Source organism: Tinamus guttatus, unplaced genomic scaffold, assembly GCF_059628265.1.
Source record: "Tinamus guttatus ecotype Peru unplaced genomic scaffold, ASM5962826v1 Tinamus_guttatus_pri_ptg000055l, whole genome shotgun sequence".
Lineage (NCBI taxonomy): Eukaryota > Metazoa > Chordata > Aves > Tinamiformes > Tinamidae > Tinamus > Tinamus guttatus.
Window position 1 is genome coordinate 1,430,785 of NW_028288589.1, and position 19,960 is coordinate 1,450,744.

At 41.7% G+C, this 19,960-nt stretch overlaps 1 protein-coding gene across 1 annotated transcript in view; it reads right to left on the reverse strand.

Moving 5' to 3' along the window:
* The window catches only part of PKHD1 (PKHD1 ciliary IPT domain containing fibrocystin/polyductin), a 239,843-nt gene that overhangs the window by 195,441 nt on the left and 24,442 nt on the right, over window positions 1–19,960 (reverse strand). The window contains 11 exon segments of the mRNA XM_088540100.1: window positions 10–153; window positions 708–2,321; window positions 4,858–4,925; window positions 6,248–6,446; window positions 9,189–9,324; window positions 10,182–10,312; window positions 14,251–14,529; window positions 14,980–15,085; window positions 16,381–16,503; window positions 16,888–17,072; window positions 18,769–18,923. Of these exon segments, the coding sequence (XP_088396226.1) occupies window positions 10–153; window positions 708–2,321; window positions 4,858–4,925; window positions 6,248–6,446; window positions 9,189–9,324; window positions 10,182–10,312; window positions 14,251–14,529; window positions 14,980–15,085; window positions 16,381–16,503; window positions 16,888–17,072; window positions 18,769–18,923 (3,140 nt within the window).

The window sequence follows — 19,960 nt, forward strand, 5'->3', positions numbered from 1 at the left end:
TTAACCAACCGTTCAAGCGTGGGGCGAGGCAGCTCAAGGCAGTTGTCGTCATGTTGCCCAGAATTTCACAAGGGGTGCCACAGATGGTGACCAAAGTGCGTCCCGGGGAAAACCCCATTCCACGCAGGTAAACTGGTTCTCCATTCAAGCCACCTTGGAAAAAGGTACAGAAAAGGGGATTAAAGACACAGCCCAGTGGCTAGCTACCAACAGGAACATGCCTGTTAGAGCTGAGGAGGATATTAATTTGGATATTACAGGTGGGTCTGAGTACACTCATCATATATTCAGCATCTGTATGAATTCCAGTTCTGATTTTGCTAATTTATGCAGTACAAATATATCACAGCCTTTGTTTTTCTGTATTCAGCCAGCTTTAATAAGTGACCACCCAAAAAACTAAACCCACTGCATAGTCATTATCTACATTTCAACTAAAGGACCTCCTCCATGAGGAGGAAGGAATTCAAGTGATCAATGGTCTGCATATTTAAAAAAATGATCAGGGATGGTGGATAAGCAGCTCACAGACCACTAGCTACAAAACACAGCAAAGATTTCCTCACGTAAAAGACCTACCTCAATATCTCTAACAACATGAGGGATTCTTAACACAATTTTCTTTCCACATGAGCTACTCACAGTTGCAGCAGTCCACCACATTGCAGAGCACTGTGGAGGAGCTGCAGCAGCCCGTCGTGACTTACCCCAGTTGTGATGCACAGATGTCACCGACAGCTGAGAGGTGAATGTCAAGTTAGAGGAAGCCCATCCCCTGAGGACATCGAGGCCCAGCACGTGGTACTTGCCAGCAGGTAGAGGAGGAGCTGAGCACTGCAACGTAGATTGAGTTATGGAGACACCACTACAAGCAAAGCCCCCAACAAATACGTGGATGTCGTCCGTTCCTATGACTCGTGATACGGTCATCATTAAAAGTAGGCCAACAGGCATGAGGGAAAGGAAAGCTGGGGTGAACTCCTCACTATAAGTTATTCTTCCAAGATAAGTGTTAATGTCATTTACTTTTAGCCTCAAAGCACTAGTCCCATTGCCAGGAGGCACTATGCACTGTATAGCTGTGCAGTTGACACTGAGAATGAGACAAGGATGATGATCAACAAGAACAGAAGTCCTACTCCTGCCTTTCATTGCTGAGCCTGCTAAGGTGAGCAGGCCTCCACCATTGGTACTGAAGTTTTGGGGGTAAAACTGGTGCACTTGAGGCATGACAGTGAAATCCTCAGTTGCTCTTCTGAAGCATGCTTGTCCACTTCTCCCATTGGATACGGAAATGTTGTACTTTGCAGGGGCAATGCAGTCCATCTGGCACTTGATGTTGGTCTCGTTCCAGAAAGTTACCTTGCAGACAGCTTGGTTGTTCACGTGTACCACCGGGCTGTCACTTGGCCATGCCAGTTGCTGTCCTTTGATCATCAGGTAGGTGAATGCCCCACTATTTTCCCAGGTCACCAAATCTATAAGGGGGGTCCACTGCTCATGTAGGTGAAGTGTACAGTCACCAAGGCAGACACTGCCAATGCCATTTACAGTCACTGTGACATTAAGAGCCTGGGATGCCTCAGTCAACCTCTCATAAGGTAAAGGATGGGCTCCTGGGAGAAGAAAACATCTAATGACATTATCACCAGAGTTCTGGATCTCACAGGAATAGTTACCTCCCAGGCTCACCTGTACCAAATTCCTCCTGGATTTTAAGGCAGTTCCAGATATAACCAATACCATCCCACCACAAATTGAACCTTGCTTTGGGAAGATGGAGGTTATCTGTGGAGTTATTGTAACAGACTGTAGCCTTCCTGCCACATGAGCATATCCCAACTGCCTCTGGATAACCCTGATGGGGTAAGTCCCAGGTTCCAGGTTGGTCAGCGGTAAGGAGCACTGGGAAAGCATTGCAGAATTGTTGCCATGTTGAGACTCAAGCGCACATTCACTGTCCCCAAGTTTAGCCACAGATTCAGTGATGTTTATACCCTGAATGCTCAAGAATAGGCTGCTGCCTGTGACCTCCATTCCAAAAGTAGTGATCAGAGGAGTCGAAATCCTTTGATAATTAAAGACAGTGGTGTTCTTTTCAAAAGAAGTGTGTAGAAGTAACCTACTTCTGAGGAGCACATTTACACTAGCAGATATGTCTTGTGAATCATCATTAGACAAATTAGCAGCTGGTGGAGTCAGGCACCAAATGGTCTCTTCTGACAGGTGGGTAATCCTACAGGTTTGCTCATTCAAAGAAACAGAAACCAGGGCAGGGTTTTGGCTAAAACCCACCCCAGAGATTGTCAGCAGTGTTCCACCTAGGAGTAAAACAAACAAAAATGTCTGTGAGAAATCACAAACTGCCATAAATTGGCTAAACATGGCAGACACCCTCATTCCATCTAAACAAGAGAAATTCAGTCTGCTCTTTTCTTTTTTTTCTTTTTTAACAAAATGGCTGGGGACATGGTAATGGAGATATCTGGAGAGATGGTAGAAAAAGCCATTTTCTAGTGTTCGTTCCTGCTGCATACAGCAAAGCCGCATCAGTGTTGTTATTTTCAAATTAAAAAGCCAGTGTCATAGACCTTTTTTCAATCTTGAATTCTACCTGGACACTCACACTGAAATACTTGTGAAGCAACCAGCTCACCTTTATCTCCAGCACAGTGAGTCATTCTGAGGTTACCAGCACCAACTTCAGATTTTCCACCTGTCCATGTTGATTCATCCATGAGAGGGAGTTCCCTGACTGGAGAAACCCTAGTGTTGCTGAATGATCCCGGCTTTAAGCCCTCTCCTACCTACAGGCTCAGCGGGTATCTCACAAGAAATGGGAAGAGAACAGCAGGTTCCTTACCACTGTCAAAGGCAATTCTCACCATGGCTTCCCATGCAAGGGCTGGAAGGCAGCAGGCTATCTGCTTTCCCCTAAGGTAGCCTGAGTTTTTTCCTTCCATGTGCACTTATGACCATGGCAGAAGACAGCAAATGGGTAAACAGAACATTGAAGTACAGATCTAAACAGATCTTGAAGCAGGATCATTCATAGGAAACCGAAGAGAGGGACACAAAGTTGTGACCTCTGCCTGGCACTGTCCTTATGTCTAATATTCAAAGTTGTAGAGATGAATGATCATACACTGCTCCACTCATATAATCTCCCCAATGCATCCTGTATTTGGGACACTTCAGGAGACAGGTTACCTTTGGTCTGATCATGAGCAATTGATATAGGATATGCTCTGGAGGGATTCATCTCTCCACTTTCACAGCAGAAGAAGGCTTCAGACACTCTGCTGCCAATCTGGGCACTATAAGTAGATACTAGTTAGCTGGGATAAGCATGAATCCTGAACTCTGGTTTTACCTGACTCAAGGCAACAGCATCCATTCCACCTATGCTATTGAGCACTATCATTGAAGGGAGAGTTCCAGGTTTTTGGGAGTATTAATGATAAAGATAAAAATCTTTTAACATTCTCAACTTAATTGCAAATGTCCAAGCACAATCTGCCTCAGCTGCCTCACTTAAAACCACCTAAAGCATCTCTACATCTTCTTCAGTTTGAACACAGACTCTGTATCCACTAAGCTAACAAATGCTAGAAAGGTTTTGTCAATATTACATCTGCTGGAAGATCCAACTTTCTTTTTCCTATGATCTGGATGGCAATTGTTTTATAGACAGGTTCATTTTCAGTGAGCTCAAGTCCCTAATCCATGTGGCCATGCAAGTGTTAGAGACAACAAAAGATGAGGGATAAGGGATGGGAGAACGACTACTGCCTTTTGTAGCCATGAGAACCTAAATCAGCTTAAGCCATTCATAAAACTACAGTCAATGAGTTAATCAGTTGTTATTTAACCTTCAATTGACCCCTAAAGATAAAAGAACCATGTAGCATTTTTCTTTATATAGCTTAATCTTCAAACCTGATAGCCTTTGCTCTTTAAGCTCCATGTTCTCATCTTTCAAGGCTTGGGCACTTTACAAACTACGGAACTAATCATGTACCATAAAGCCTCGGAATTTTTGCGTCTTTAAAAGTGTCATGAGCCTGGGAGAGGAATCCCAGGCAAGACCTGAGATTACATCACAAGAATTTCTCTCCCCTATATGTAAACTTTTCAAAGGATTCATATAAAATTCACTAAATGAATTCAGCTCTTCTCCATTCCCAGCCAAATGTTATGCTGCAAAAAGACAAAATAAAAGAACCCCCATCTGTATTTTGTCTTTTGAAATGAACAAGCTTTTGTTTTTAATTCAGTGATGTTTTGCTAGAGCACAATTGAATGGTTTCAAATGCTTAAAAAAAAACTTGCAAAAAGGATTAGTAAATATTTTAATTTGGATTCAAGTTGACACCAAGAAAGATTTTTGTCTTTTCATGTCAATAAATGCTCCCCATGGGATTACCTGGAATGAGTGTTTACTTCAAATTATGTCCATACCTCTCTACTCTCCTGGCTTTGATACAAAAAGCTTTTAAAAATGGAGGCATAATGATAGATACTGCACAGATGAGTCAGGTGTGGGTGTGTGTTGTTTCTCCAGTGGGAACATGCAAGGATAGAGGAGAAAGCATTTGGAGAAATCACATGGAAAGCATAGGGGCCCCCAAGACAGACCAGATTGAGGGATGCTCACTGCAATCCCACATTTCCAGGCTGCGGCTGCCTGCCAGTGGGAGCCTGCCCAGTAAAAGGTCATGGATTTTTTTTTTAAACACATCCCTGTTGTTGTTAAAACAATATGAAACAGGATGCTCCCTCCAGTCCTGCAGGGAAGTCATATCCTTGATCCCTTTAACCTCCTTAAGTGGCTGCAGATGTAATGGTGTTATTTACCCAGTAAAGAGCCACAGCATGGCTCAATGCTGAAGATCTCTGAGGCATACTGGATCAATGGCTCAGTCCTACAAAACACAAGCAAAATAAGAAGTTTGTTTTTTACTCACTTTATTTTGTTTTACCCCCCATAATACTACAATGACATGACTTCATGCCTTAAACTCCTTCCATGTGATTAAAGCCATAACTTTTAGGACCACCATTGACCCACCGAGTGGCAGTCTGTGGACCCAATCCAGTCCATCAGGCACAATGGAAAAGCCAATCGAAGAGGCCAAAATTAGGGGGCTTCCCCAAAACAGACACTGCAGCAGTGTGCATATACAGAAGATAAGAGCTATCCTTTCCCTCTTTTTCCTCTAATGGAAATATGTAGACAGCAGGCATAGATGCACCCACATAATGCAAGAGGAATCTGAGGCATGACCTCTGAAGGCCACTCGGTCAGAGACGTGGCTCTGCTTCTATCTCACCTACATCCACATTCCTTCCTCATCAGCCTCTTCTCAAAAAAACAACAGTAAAATAAAAAAAACTTCACAAAAATAAAGAACAAAACCAAACAAGCAGACATAATAGAGAAACAGAATTCCCTGATTATACAATTCAGTTCACAGAGGAGTTGTCTTCAGGCCTGATCCACCAGCTCATCTCCTCACTCACTACAAAGGAGACAAAGTGCAGTGATGCTAACAGACTGCACAACTCAGAAGGGATGAATCCATGTGCATCGTCTCACTGACCATAGGCTTTTTCCTCGTGACATTCATTAATGCAACAAGCTGTTTAGGGCTGTTTGTGGGCAACACAAGCAGTTCCCTTCTCTGCGTGGTTGAGGAGTAAAATTATGTTGCTTGGGAATGAACTATTGTGTCCCACTTTCAGATGGGTTTCTCCTGCCTATTAGTTCATTTGTATTACATTTGTCTCGACATGAAATGTCATGTGAAAAAGATGGAAATAGCACCATTCAAAAATTCTCAAAACAGTTTTTTTTTCAAACTATCCTTTTTTTTTTCCCTCATTAAAAGTGTTTCTTCTTTTGTTTTCCTATGGCAGGATTTATCTGTATTTGACCTGAATTTGTGAATAGCTTTGATTGCCTGAATATGCATTTTTTCATCAAATCAACTATTTTTTTTAATGTTCCTCTCCTGCCCCCTCCTGATCCAAGAGGAGTTAATTGACTAGCAGTAGCAGTTTGCTGACTTAGGCTTCACAGATCAATAAATGCTTTAATAATTATTCATAATTTCATACCATTCTGCAGATTTCACCATTAGGTACAGCACTTTTCAAAACTTTACCTTTCTTTTCAGATTAACCCTAAAATAGCAAATAGGACTGAGAATGAAATTTGTATATTAAGGAAAATACATTCACATACCGATTTGAAGTAGCAACAACAACACTGTTGATGATGACAGAAATGTTGTACCATCCTGGAGCCAAGGCTGGAAGTGTCACATTAACACCACGGTCTGTCTGTGCCTGAATCTGTCCCCACAAATGCCCCACTTGGACCTTGATGTCCAACCCTTGGTAGAGAGCAAATGAGGATATTCCAATCTGGAGTTCTTGACCCCCTGCAGAGAGAAGAATGGATACAGCAATTTCAATGTTTCCATCAAGAGTTAATATAGTGCATGTGAATATTTCCCAAGAAAGACCATGGAGTCCCAGAACTAATCCAGTCCAGAGAAAAATAATAAAAAATAAATAATAATAATAAAAAAAGGAGAACACCACAATGGTTCTGTACTCTTCTTGCCCTTTGGCTTCACCAACAAGGTGGAAAAACACCTTTTTAAAATGTATTTTTATAGATGTTAGCCCTGGGAACTTGACAATAACCCTATAAAGTTGCTCACAGCCTACCGATGGATGCTCAGGACTGAATCAACATCCCCTGAATGCAGATGTCTAGCCTGTACATATCTACAGCTGATTAAAGCTGAATCCAGTCTTTCTAAAGCTAAAGAGACATTCTGGAATTCTTGTTAAATCCCTAGCAATGATGCAGACATTCCTGCACAGCCTCACCACACAGGCATCTAAACTTAACAGGAACCTCCATGGCTGGTATGAATGTTTCCTGGGGTACCTACGGTCAGATGGCTATATACACTTCAAAACACCTTTTTGTCCTGAAAGCACATTGTCTCTTATGTCTATCTCTTATTTAAGCTCTGTAATGAATGATACTCAGATAAATACTATTTTCTCCTATTTGTGCATCCTGGAGTAATAGGAAAAGGATAAGGGCAACAGGGAATGGAATCCCATAACCTAAATTCCTCCTGAAATAGCTTTAAAAATTAGCGTGTTATGCATCAGCCCAAACGCAGGCATTTGCAGTGAGGTGGCTATTGAGAAAGAAGAGAATAAAGAATTCAGTGAACAGAAACTGGGCTTCTGTGGCATGATTTATCTTACCGTAAAGGCAGCATTCAAAAGTGCTCATATTAATCTGACTGCAGAACTGCCAATTACCCTTCACAGACTACACATCTAAGCTACTTGCACAGCTAGAGGTGTGCTTAACACATTCAAGTTTTCTTAATCAAAGTGAGCTTTTATGAGTTAAGTGGTCCTTCCTGGAGGTTCAGATGTGACTAGCAGTTTTTCCCATCCTGGCTTTAACTCAGCCTGTGTAGCAGGTTTAACACGAGTTAACATTCAGCACTGCAGCTTCACCTTCAAGGGAAGGCTCTCCCTCACCAGAAGCAGGAGAGGCCGTGCAAGGATCCTCTCATCTACCAGCTCCTCTAAGCAGATCTGGAAGCCAGTGCTTTCCAATCCTGCATGCACAAGGAGTCAATGTTTGAAAGTTTGAAAGCCTAGGAAGTTGAATATATTAATAGTGTGAACTCTTTGGACTCTTGGTCAATTGTCAGCTTAAGCCTAGATGCCTGGGAGGCATTGGGGTAATTTATTTATTCTTTTTATTATATAGGAGGAAAATTATATTAAAAGCCAAAGCCACGGAGGTTCTGAATAGAAGATTGAACTCAGTTCTGCACCACCATTCACAAGACACTATATAACATTAGGGAATTCCATGCATCTGGGCTGCCCGCGGCTAGAAAAACCTCCCCTTGGTGCTATCGTATCTGAATAATATTCAGATGATAAAGGACGTTTTCTCTTATTTATGCATTCTGGAGAAATAGAAAACGACAAGGGCATCGGGGAACAGAATAGAAACATGGAGTGTGCAACAAGGAGCATGTCTCGTCACAGACACTGTCACCTCACCACTGTCATTGCCACTAAATTTGGCCAGGTTGCTGAGCTGGAAAAAGCTTTATTAAGGTGTGCACTGGAGAGGCTGGAAGAAAAGAAGGGAAAAAAATACTCTTTCCTTAGAGGAATGTGAGGCAGGATGCAGGGGAGAGAAGGAATATTCCTGTCTCCTTCCCAGTTTATGCCTCTATTTGTCTTTCCAAAACATTGTCCCTGGAGTGCCAAGAGGAGACCAAAATAAGCTAAAGAGTCTGGGTTGCTCAGCCTCAGAGAGGCTGAGAGTATCACAGTCAAATCTCCTTAAAGCAGAGTCAAGCTCACCTCAGCCAGGCTGAAGGAGAACTACACCCAAACTGTAACCCATTCGCCCTAGAGTATTGAGAATCACCTTGTGTAGCAAACATGCAGAAAAGATGGCAATTTATGTCATAGGATTCCACATACCCAGACCCACTTTGGGCTAAGAAATGTAAGATATGAAATATATTGTCCCAACTCTGAGGTGTGATTGGGATGCTGCCACCAGACCACAAAGTCTGTGCTCATATTCTAAAGTTATGGATCACAAGGTCAAATCAATAGAAACAGTTTTGCTTGGAAACGGAAACTAGAAAGACAAGTGTTCCCGGTTTTCTGCTCTCAGCTGCCCAAAATGCACTTAAGGCACTCTTGCTTTGGCCCACCTTTTAGGATCCTAGGGAATTACACTCTCAAAAGTTAATTTCTCTTTTCACTGATGAAAATGCCAACTAAAATGGGTGTGATAGAGGAATCTCAGAGCAGAGCTAGAGAAACAGGAGACAGAGGAGCAGCATCCTAACTTCGGATATCTATCCACACAGGAATGGGGTCAGCACCTCATCATCTCATGTTAGGTAGGGAAAATTAAAATTAAAATAAAGCAAACTGGGCTGAAAAGAACCAAAAAGGAGGCTATAGCTTAAAAAAAAATCTGTAATGCACTAGCAGATCCCGTAGACTCAAGTCTTTCTGCCCCATCATTCTCAGCAGTCACAAGAGCTTTTGTACAGATGATGTCCAGTCACATCCATTTGCTTTTAAGGAGCCTTCCATCTCTTCACCTGTTATGCCACTTCTGTTTCTGCTCAGTGATACAACCACAGGATTTAAGGAAGGATCATACTGGAATAAATTGGTGAATGTTGTTGACAAGTGCCCAGAAATCAGTGTCACAGGGACAACGGCATCCTCTATCCCCTGGAAACAAAAAACGAAGAAAATGTCAGGGATAAGAGTGCAGCAATAAAAAATATTTCTTTCCCTGTATGCGTATGCATGCATACCTAATATGTTAGGCAATTAAAATCCCTAATTTCCTACCTAGAGGAGTTTTTGTTGGTTTCATCACAGAAAAAGGACGGGTATTACATGGCACTGATCAATTTGTGCATACAAATACTGGACTCAAATCACTATAGACATTCTGTACTTTAAGGAACATCTGTGAAGAGTTATAAACTTTAAAACAATCTCAGACTATGTAGATTCTCCTTTGGCATTTTCCTATAAATAAATTAAACAGTAGCAGGAAACAGGCATAAACAGTTGTTTCTGATCTTAAATTACACATGACCCTGAGTATAATTTTGATCTGTGTCAATTAACACCGCTAGCAATTCCTAGGCATGCTTCAAGAGTTTGCTTGAGACACAGATAATTCCCAGTAGAAAGACTGGGTGTAAACAGGAAGATTTGAAGATGAAGAGCTTTCCATAATACAAATAAGAGCAATTTGATGAGGAATGTACTGGCAAACATTGAGCCAAAAGTGCAACTTTTCCTGAAGTTAAAGGCCCAGGTTTGGTTTGTTAGAGGCTCACCTCATCAGCATATTAATTTTTATTCTTGCAGTTACACTAGGTTTCATAAATCAACTCATCACTAATTAACTGGTCTAAGTTGTAGGTGGGGCCCAAATAAAACCAGACAACCAAGATTTAACTGATGGACAATCATTTTTCTTTTCCCTCAGCATAGCTCAGGATAGCACAATATAAAGGTCTGTAGGCTCTCGTCATAGAGCTGATTGTACCCAAAAATATGTGGTTTCTTACCCGAGAAGGAACCTGACATTCAATTCTTGTTGCATTTCTGGCATTTGCAGAAATTGGGCAAGGCTGAGATCCAAACAGCACCAGGTTTACTCCTTCCAGACCAGTCCCTCTGAGAGCCACTCTCAGTCCTCCTACAAAACCAGTTATGCATTTACACTCAAGATATGGAAAGATATTTTAATACACAAACCATCCTTTATGCTTTTTAAGTGGGTGATTGCAAAAAGGCATACTATCTACTGGTTAAAACACAGGCATACTAAGATTATATTAGTTCATAAACATCAATAATGATCTGCTTCCATTTCACTGTACTCCAGATTACTCTGTTTTGCTAGGGGTATTTTTCGTTACTTGAATTCTTGTCCATCACACAACTCTAGTGTTTGGTTTTGAGTTTATTTTTTAATGACATACATATTTAAGATTGCAAGGTCTGGTCTGTGATCTCACCCTTCGAAAGATCTCCAACCTGTGAATAAAATAAGGAAAGAAGAAGCAGCGCCAAGAATGGAAAATGAGCTTAACACAGCAGGTGCTTTCACAGTTCAAATAGCTGCCATGCACCCTGCTGTCAAAAAACCCTGTAGCATGTGTCCAGGAAGCTTAGGTTAGAAAGGGGACTTGGCAGGGCTGGAGAATTTGCAGACTTGTGAGGAAGAAAGTCACAGAGGGCTGGACTCTGAAGCTTTGAGCAACCCCAGCTCTTATTTGTGCCAGCCAGAGCTGAGTGTCTGTGATCACGTTCAGGATCACGCTCAGCTAAGTCATTCCACCACGTGTTTGGACTTTCTGCAGCACACAATTCCTGTCTGAATAGCCCAGATGACCTCTCTGCTTTTTGCAAATGACCAAAGGATTCAGTGGCATGTCAAAGAGAAACACAAGAGAGAAAAGAAAGGAGCATTTGCAGAAATTCTAGGATTTGCTCTTTGACATGGCTCAGAGACAAAATTGATAAACATCAAAACAAACAAATAAAACCCACTCCCTTAAAGCCTGCATCTCTGCTGTAGCTGGGAGGCCAAGGCTTCAGCAGCACAGCCCTGCAAGGCCTTAGAACTGTTGTTGGACAAACAGGCTGCTCAAGAGGGATTTTATTACATGAGTGTGCGTGTGCTATCACGGTTGCATTACAGTACATCTGAGTTTTTTCATGCTTTGCACATGTAGAATTTAAATCCCTTTAAAAGAAGAGGTGCTGCTCTTGGGGTAAAATGTTCAAGAATAGAATTCAGGAAGATGGGACTCAGTTTCACATTCCCAGGGGAGCATTCAGAGTTGGGTTTAAACCCAGTCGTTAGACCTGAATATATTAGAACATGCATTTACTGCCTTCTTGGCCACTAGTGGCCAAGAAGACCGATCGCATTGTGGGGTGCGTTAAGAGCAGCATCTCCAGCAGGTCGAGGGAGGTGATCCTGCCCCTCTACTCAGCCCTGGTGAGGCCACATCTGGAGTATTGTGTCCAGTTCTGGGCTCCACAGGACAAGAGGGATGTGGAGCTGCTGGAGAGAGTCCAGCGCAGGGCCACAAGGATGATCAGGGGCCTGGAACATCTGCCCTATGAGGAGAGGCTGAGGGAGATGGGCCTGTTCAGCCTGGAGAAGAGAAGGCTGAGAGGGGACCTGAGCAGTGTCTAGAAGTACCTCAAGGGAGGCAGTGAGGAGGATGGTGCTGGCCTCTTTTCAGTGGTGGCCACTGATAGAACTAGAGGAAATGGCCACAAACTGAAGCACCAAAAGCTTTACAGGAACTTAAGGAAAAAATTTTTTACAGTGATGGTGCCAGAGCCTGGAACAGGCTGCCCAGAGAGGTTGTGGAGTCTCCTTCTCTGGAGATCTTCCAAACCCGCTTGGACGCAGTCCTGTGCCACGTGCTCTAGGTGACCCTGCGTGTGCAGGGGTTGGACTAGATGATCTCTAGAGGTCACTGCCAACCTTAAGCATTCTGTGATTCTATGATATGCCTGGGTTTAAGAACAACCTGCTTGGCCCTGTCATCTCTGTGTGTCCCCAGTGCACTTATGGCAATAGTACACCACTAAGCCCAGATATTAAAGCACCCAGATCAGGAAGAATGAGATATCAAAGATGGGATTTGCAGCATCCAGAATTCCAGTGGCAGATTCAGAAATAGGGCCGAGGTCAATCAATGAAATCAGTTGCAATGCAAAATAATCTTAATCCCTCTGGGTGTAAAACACTCACCTGTAAAACACTGACTCTTTCAATCACTTGTCTAATTTCTAGAGACGTCTGTATTGCACTCCGCACAAAGGACAATGCATGATCTTTAGGTATTTCCATGAATAACAAAATAATAATAATAATAATAACAACAAGCAGGGTAGAAAATAATCAAGCAACAGTCAAGCAGTAGCAACAGTCAAGCAATAGTCAAGCAACAAGCAACAATAGTCAAGCAACAGTCAAGCAACAGTCAAGCAATAGTCAAGCAACAATGTGAGGAAGAAAACAGGATAATCCAATTGCTCACTGTCCCAGCACCTAGGCCATCATTTTATTAGTCAAAATAAAAACTCATAAAGGCCTTAGCATGTGGTAAGAATTCTATGCTGGCAAAGCAAGTGCTATTCTTCCCTTCTACAAACTTACCACCAAGTTTTCTCCTAAGGTACTTTTCAGTGTAACACAAAGCTTTTCAAATATACACCTCCAGCAAATAGAAGCAAGGCAAAAACACAACACAACTCAAATAAATGCTTAGACTTGTCTGTATAGCACCAACATCCTTAATTTCATGAAATATAAATGAAAGTCTAGAATTTATATAAATTTTATGCAGTATAGTGCAAATAAGAAAAAAATTTCTTCCATGGGAAACTCATTATACGCTGATGGTAGAGTTCCTTGTACCTTTTCTTAAAACATCTTTGGCCACTCATTCTCAAAATCAGAGAAATCATGTCTCAAAGCCAAATATGTTCACAGAAAGCTCCTTCCTTCCATCTGCTGGAGCAGGAGGCACCTTTACAAAGAACTTCAGTGCTTGTAAGAAGCTACGTCATGAGAACTCCTGCTATACACCACCAAAACCAGAGATATTTTGACCAGAAAGACCTGATGCTATGAAGTGCAAGATGCTCCTTACCCTTTAAGGAGTTTTCAGAGCCAGAAACAACATAAATTTAAAACTAAAGCTGCTTCTGTGGTGGTAGTTTGATAAGTCTCAGATTTAGAGTATGAAATCTGTGTGTGTTGTGTAAAGACTAAAGATCTTAAAGTTTTGATATCTACACTTATATCCATATGTGATAAAATACTGCATATGCACACTTTACGATAAGATTGAAGAGAGGTATTTTAAATGGAAGAAATTAAAAACACAGATGGAAGCTGTAATTCTTTCCAATTATAATTGTTCAAGGCATATGTAATGTAAGATAGCATTATACTTTCTTTCTCTTTAATGAGTGACAGATCACTGTAATTGGTGTAAGGGCTGTATTGTCAAGGAAGGAAATGAGAAGCAAAACCCAAACACTAAAATTGGTCTTTTCTTTTAGGATTTTTTTTTAAATTAGAGCAGTGGATCTCAACCTCATTTACCTTTGTTTTTTCTCCCTTTAGAAAAACAAAAAGAAGAGAGTCCTACTATAAACCTCCACAACTTGTAAAGAAAAGGAGTGACTAACTTCTTGTTTCAGCTTAATTCTTCCAAGAACATCCCAGGACTCAACTATCACAGACCGTTTTCTTTCTTTTCACTCCAAGCTGACCAAATATGAACCAGTTCATAGAAGCCTGCGCCAAGGCAAAAACTCCTGCTCTCATAAATGCTTGTTAACATGGACTCAGAGCACCTTACTATTAAAATCAGGAGGTTTCCAGTCAAAAACTGGATAATCTTCTTCAGTGAACTGGGAAAACTCTCATCATGTCACCCAGTTAGAAGCTTGACTCAGTACCTTTGGGATACAAAGTGCCAAGACACCTTTTCTCAGATGGAGACTTAATAGTGAAAAGACAGAAGAACTGAACCATGCTATGAAAACCAAGACAAAAAAAGACACCCACTTAAGAGTCAGCCTGACATTCAGACCTACCGATTTCTGAAGCTGTAGGAGGTTCAATAGCCACCAGCTTGGGCTCAACTCTTAAAAAGATGCCTTCTCCTGTGCTGGTGTTAAGTGCAAAGCCATAAGGTCTCACCAGTAACGTCACCTGGTAGACTCCAACTGGCAGCCTCTCCATTTGGCAAACTAGTTTGGTTTCATTCAAAGTTATGACGTGGCATGTTGAGCTGTTCACCTCTACCTGGAGTGCTGGCTTCTCCCCAGTGAAGCCAGTTCCTCTGATAACTATTGTAGCCTGGGATCCATCATCTGAAAGAAGAGAAACAGCAAGATGACTAACGAATTTTGGAATAACATCACCGAGATTTCCTTTTAACCAATTGCTAAAGTTATTATCATCCTTAGCGGGAGACTATGGAAACCACAACACTGAACTGCTCACTATCCCGCATGTTCCTGGATCTGTCCAGCTATTATTTTCTTATTTTTTAAATAAAAACTACCTGAAACCAAGAGCCACCTTGTTCTGTACAACAGAACATTTCTCTCTCCTTTATGACTGTCTTCTTTCCTCCATAATACCAGTTTGCATTGCACAGTTTAAGACCTAAGCTAAACAGAAGGGGTCCATTAGAAAATGCAGTCTCCATAAAAACCAAAAACTTCCTAAAGAATATACATGCACCTATATATAAGGTCATCATCATCAAACCATTTTCTAGTGTGTTTTGCATTTTAATCACCTACGAAGCCCATTACCTGACAAGTACTCCACTTCACTGACTAAGGGTGTCATTTCCTGGCTGAACTGGAAAGAGCACGAACCAGAGCAATTTGCGAGGACATCATTCACCACCACCACCACCTGGAGATAGAGAAGGTTACCTCAGAGCAGAGATGGGAACTAAGGTGATCTCTAGGACTTATGATACATGGCAGATTGCAGTGTTGCAGGTAGCTACACTGCTTCAGCACAGACAGCAGTTTATCCTGCTTTAGTTTCATTACAAATTTCCTCCTTGACTTGGGAACAACTTCATCATGCTTTAAAACACCCTGTAAGACTCTAGCCAGAATGAATCCTAGATTGTATCTCTTCAAGATTTATTTTTTCATCATTTCCTCACAAACTGGGCTGTGACCTTGAGGCCTAACATCAACTCCCCTGTCAGAAAAGTCAACTGGCAATGCAGAAGACCCTCCTCTTCCCCAGGTGTGAAGGAAGGGTGTGCTGAGAGACTGCACCAGAGCTTCAAATAAAACAGATTGTCCCTGGGAAGCCCAAGGGGCCCTCAGAGTTTCACAGTGCTCTGCTAAATAGAGACACAATGGTTAGAGGGACAATTTTATATTTGCTGCTTGCAGTAAGCCAGAACATAGCTTCAAAAAATGAAATTTGATTTCAGCTGCTGTCCTTATTTTCTCCAATCTGAGGTCATGTCTGTACTACTGGCTGCATAGGTACCACAGGTGACTTGGGCACTAGGAGCAGGGCAGGACCAACATGTAGGGAACAGATCCATCCAAAAAGCAGGGTGAAATAGCCCCCATTGCTGCACAGATAGGCTTCTAGCACATCCTGCATTGCACATTATTGCTGCAGTGCCCTGTGGTACACACTAGAGACAAAGCCCAGCAATGCACAGCACTCCTGCAACCTCCAGGAGTGGAGTTTGCAATGCATTTTTCTTCCCAGTAGTCATTCAGCTGGGAAACCCTTCTTGGATCCCTTTTTGCAAGTGAAGGATTAGGTAAATGGATGGTCAGCAGCTTTTCCAAACTAGCACGATAGCTACAAGCTTATTTATTTTGTCAGAAGCATAACAGCTGGAATTTGCAGATGGGCAGAGGGTCATTCTCACATTTAGGACCCAGTAAGAGTGAGAGTCCAGAGACCAATGTTAACTCTTAGCCACAGCCTCAAAAGGAATAAGTCATTTTCCTTCACCCAAAATGACCGTTCTCCACCCTTGGAACAGCTCTCGTAGAAAAGCTCTGCTCCACAAATCAGGGAGAAAAATCTGACCAGTTAATGGTAAAGCACAGAAGATTTTTACAAAGGATTTAGAATAGCAGCAGAACAAGATTCCTCCACACATCAGCTGCTGGATCTATGGACCTAGGTGAACCAACCAGAGATGTGTCAGCGCATTAGCTCACCTGTGTGTTGTTATTGAAGGTAGCAAGCATATCTCCAAATATTGGCCCAATAAACACACCCCCATCATAAATCACACGACTAGTAACAGTTGGGTTCAGACCTGTGAGGTTTTCACCAGAAACCTGGAGGGCAGAAAGAAAGAATAAAGAGAGAGAGAGAGAGAGAGAGAGAAGAAAAAAAAAAAGTGTTTCTTACCTTTGTCTGCACTGTAAGTGTAAATTAAGCTGTGCCCCCATGGACCATACAGCACTATTCTAAGAACTACAAAAAAAGTGCAGAAATTACATCCTTGCCTCCTTATTTTGAGGCACAAGTTAGATCCAATTTACTGTTCTGTAGCTCAGATTTGTTTTTTTAATCAAATGGTCTGGAACCTAAGTTGCTGACACACTAATAGGCCGAACACTTTGATTGAGGTCTCACCATTGACTGTGTGAAAACAAACAGTGGCAAAATCACTGACACTGAAAGGGATTCAGAATGACTTTGTAAAAGAATTACCGTACATTAATAACATTGGGTAAGTCCCCTGTTTTTGTTTTCCAAGTCAGGGTCCAGATATTCTCATAACAAGACTTTGAGTCCTTCATCACTGTAAAGTCACTGATGTTGAAGTATGGGGCTGTAGAGTTATCCGTGTTGTCTTGCAAAAGCCTGTGGAGATGATTGGAGGAAATATGCACTGGGATATCTGAAAAAGACATTAGAAAGTAAAATTAGAAAGCAGCACACCCTATGAGAGCACATCTGCCTCTCCTAGAAAAGAAAGATGTTTCATCAGCTGGCCCTGTTCAGCCTGAAGAGGAGGCTGAGAGGGGATCTGAGCAGTGTCTATAAATATGTCAAGAGAGGGAGTGAGGAGGATGGGGCCAGCCTCTCTTCAGCGGTGGCCAGCGATAGGACAAGAGGAAACAGCCACAAACTGAAGCACCAAAAGTTCCACAGGAACTTAAGGAAAAAATTCTTAACAGTGAGGGTGCCAGAGCACTGGAATAGGTTGCCAAGAGAGGTTGTGGAGTCTCCTTCTCTGGAGATCTTCAGAATCCACTTGGACACAATCCTATGTAACACGCTCTAGGTGACCCTGCATGTGCAGAGGGCGTTGGACTAGATGGTCTCTGGAGGTCCCTTCTAAACTTAACAATTCAATAATTCTATGATTCATTATTAGTAGTAGGCTGCAATGGTTTAGACCTCTAACTGCAAAAAAAAGTAGCAGGGGAAATCCTAAATGTCAAAATACCTTCTGCACTTTCTACTAGTGAAGAAAACACAGAATTATGTCTCTAGATGGAACCATCAGAGTTGTTGTCCAAGTAATACTTCTTGTAACATCCAATCTATATCTTTGGAAGGCATGAAATTTCACTATGCAATCATGCTGTTTTAAAAGAGAAAAGACAGAAATTTCCTACACAAGTGAAGTATATGTGTTGGGAGGGAATCAGTCTGTCAAGAAGACTTCGTAAAGTCCAGTCCTAAATATATGCAAATAGTATCTTATTTCTTTTGACAAAAAAGGCCCATAGCCCATAGCAGCTCAAAGCTGCAAATACAATATATCTCCCTAAACTTATGAATAAGAAAGAAGGGCCTGGGAACAGAGCAAGAGGAATGGAGACCACTTTAAAAAAGAGTATCTTAAAGGCAGGGAACTGTTGAGTTCACCTTTGTCCGTAATGTGATGCTTCAGAAAAGTCTTAAATGACTCTCCGTCTTGTCTTTCATGAATATTCTAAATTTGCTTGCTATTTTGTGACTTTGCTTTCTAACTACAAGGCACTAGTTCCACAGTAAAGAATCAAATCAAGTCAACTCTATGCACGAAAGGTTTTGTGGTCTCTGCAATCGCCTCAAATGCCCAAAATTCCAATAATACTGGGAGTAAAATAATTCTCTGGTAAATTCCATGAGTCTTACTTGTAGGCTGGTGTTATGAAATACAGAGGCAAACCTAAGAGGAGTGATAATAATTGCAGTTTTGGAAAAGGTTCTGATAAGGGAAAAGCTGTTCATAGCTTAGAACACCATCAGTACTGTCGTATACGAGGGCGAGAAGTGCACGTTCTAGAGGAACCTCAATGTAATGAAACCTTAGATTGCAAAATCCCAGCTCAGACTCTGATCCCAAATCCTTTAATATTAACACAAGTATTTCAGAGAGGTTGAATGTATTTTGTAGCAAACCCTTAATTAAATAGAAATACTGCCTTCCTTATAATCCTTAACTCCTATTTAAAGACAGCACATGCAAAACTCTAGCAGATATCTGAATGGGCGGGATCTGCCAACCTGTTTCTTGGGCATTTTAAAGGATCATTCTTCTCTCTTCTTCACTTGGTTTCCTGCAAATGGAATCCTGGACCCCTGCTCACCTTGTCTCTTACCTGATATCACTGTATTGGCCAGGTAGATACGGAAGGTCCCTCCAATAGGTGGAGATGACTTCTGCAGTCTCCGAACAGTGAGGTTGATTCTTGCATCCTCCGTGGAGACAGAGAGGTGTCCATCTTCCTCAGAGCCATCCAGAAGCAAAGCACCTCTGCATGACAGAGCGCTCACATGAAGGCTTTAGCAGACAGAAACTCCACTGGTGACACCCTTGTGTGACCAGCAGCAGAAAACCAAAATTTATCTGGTCTTGGAATCTTGAACTCACAGGTTCTGCAGGGATCTATTGTTCACCAGACCCTTGCTGCTCCCTAAATATCATTTTCCAAGTTAAATCAAGTTGTTGCAAGAACATCGCATTGTTCTAAAGGTCCTTGAAAAGCAGCAGAGTTTCTTACCTCCAGAGACATGATTCTTCAAGGCATCTGCCATATGAACCTTTGCTCTTACCCTCACAGGAACACGAGGGGGCAAGAGTCTTGAAGGACCTAACAAGAATATATTTGCAGCCCTGACAGACTTCGTTACTCAGCATATGCTTTCCTGCTATGCCAACATTGTACACAACAGGAAATGATGGAAAAACCCTATTTAAATGGAGGAAATAGTTCATACAACAGCAAGCTCAAGTGAGTACTACTCCAAGACACTTCATTCTATAGTCTCAGGTTTATCAAAACATCAGCACTGCTGAATTACAGCAAGAAATGGAGACCTGGTTCTCAAACCTAAAAAGCCTCTCTGTGATACAATAATGCCACCATGTGGTTATGTATCTACATAACAGCTAAAGTCTCCAATTAGTCCCATTTCTGTCCGGACTTCTGCTGATGAAATTTAGACAGTAAGAAACCCAAAGGACCACTGGATTTTCTAGTCTGACATACAGTTGATTTTATCCAGTAACCCTGATTCTGATCCCAACAAGTTATATTAGACTAAAGTATAGCATGAGCTTGCTTAAGAGAAAAATATATATATATATATATATATATATTGAAAATATCCAAAGACAGCAAGCAGCCTGCTCAAGCAGCAAGCATGCACTGATTTCTCATTTCTGTCTGACTGCAACATCCTACATGGATTTTGTTCATCTCTCTCCAAGAAACATAAAAGCCCTCAAATGCCAACCATGTGTTTTTCTTGGTGAGAGGTACTATTATTACTAATCCACCCATAAATCCT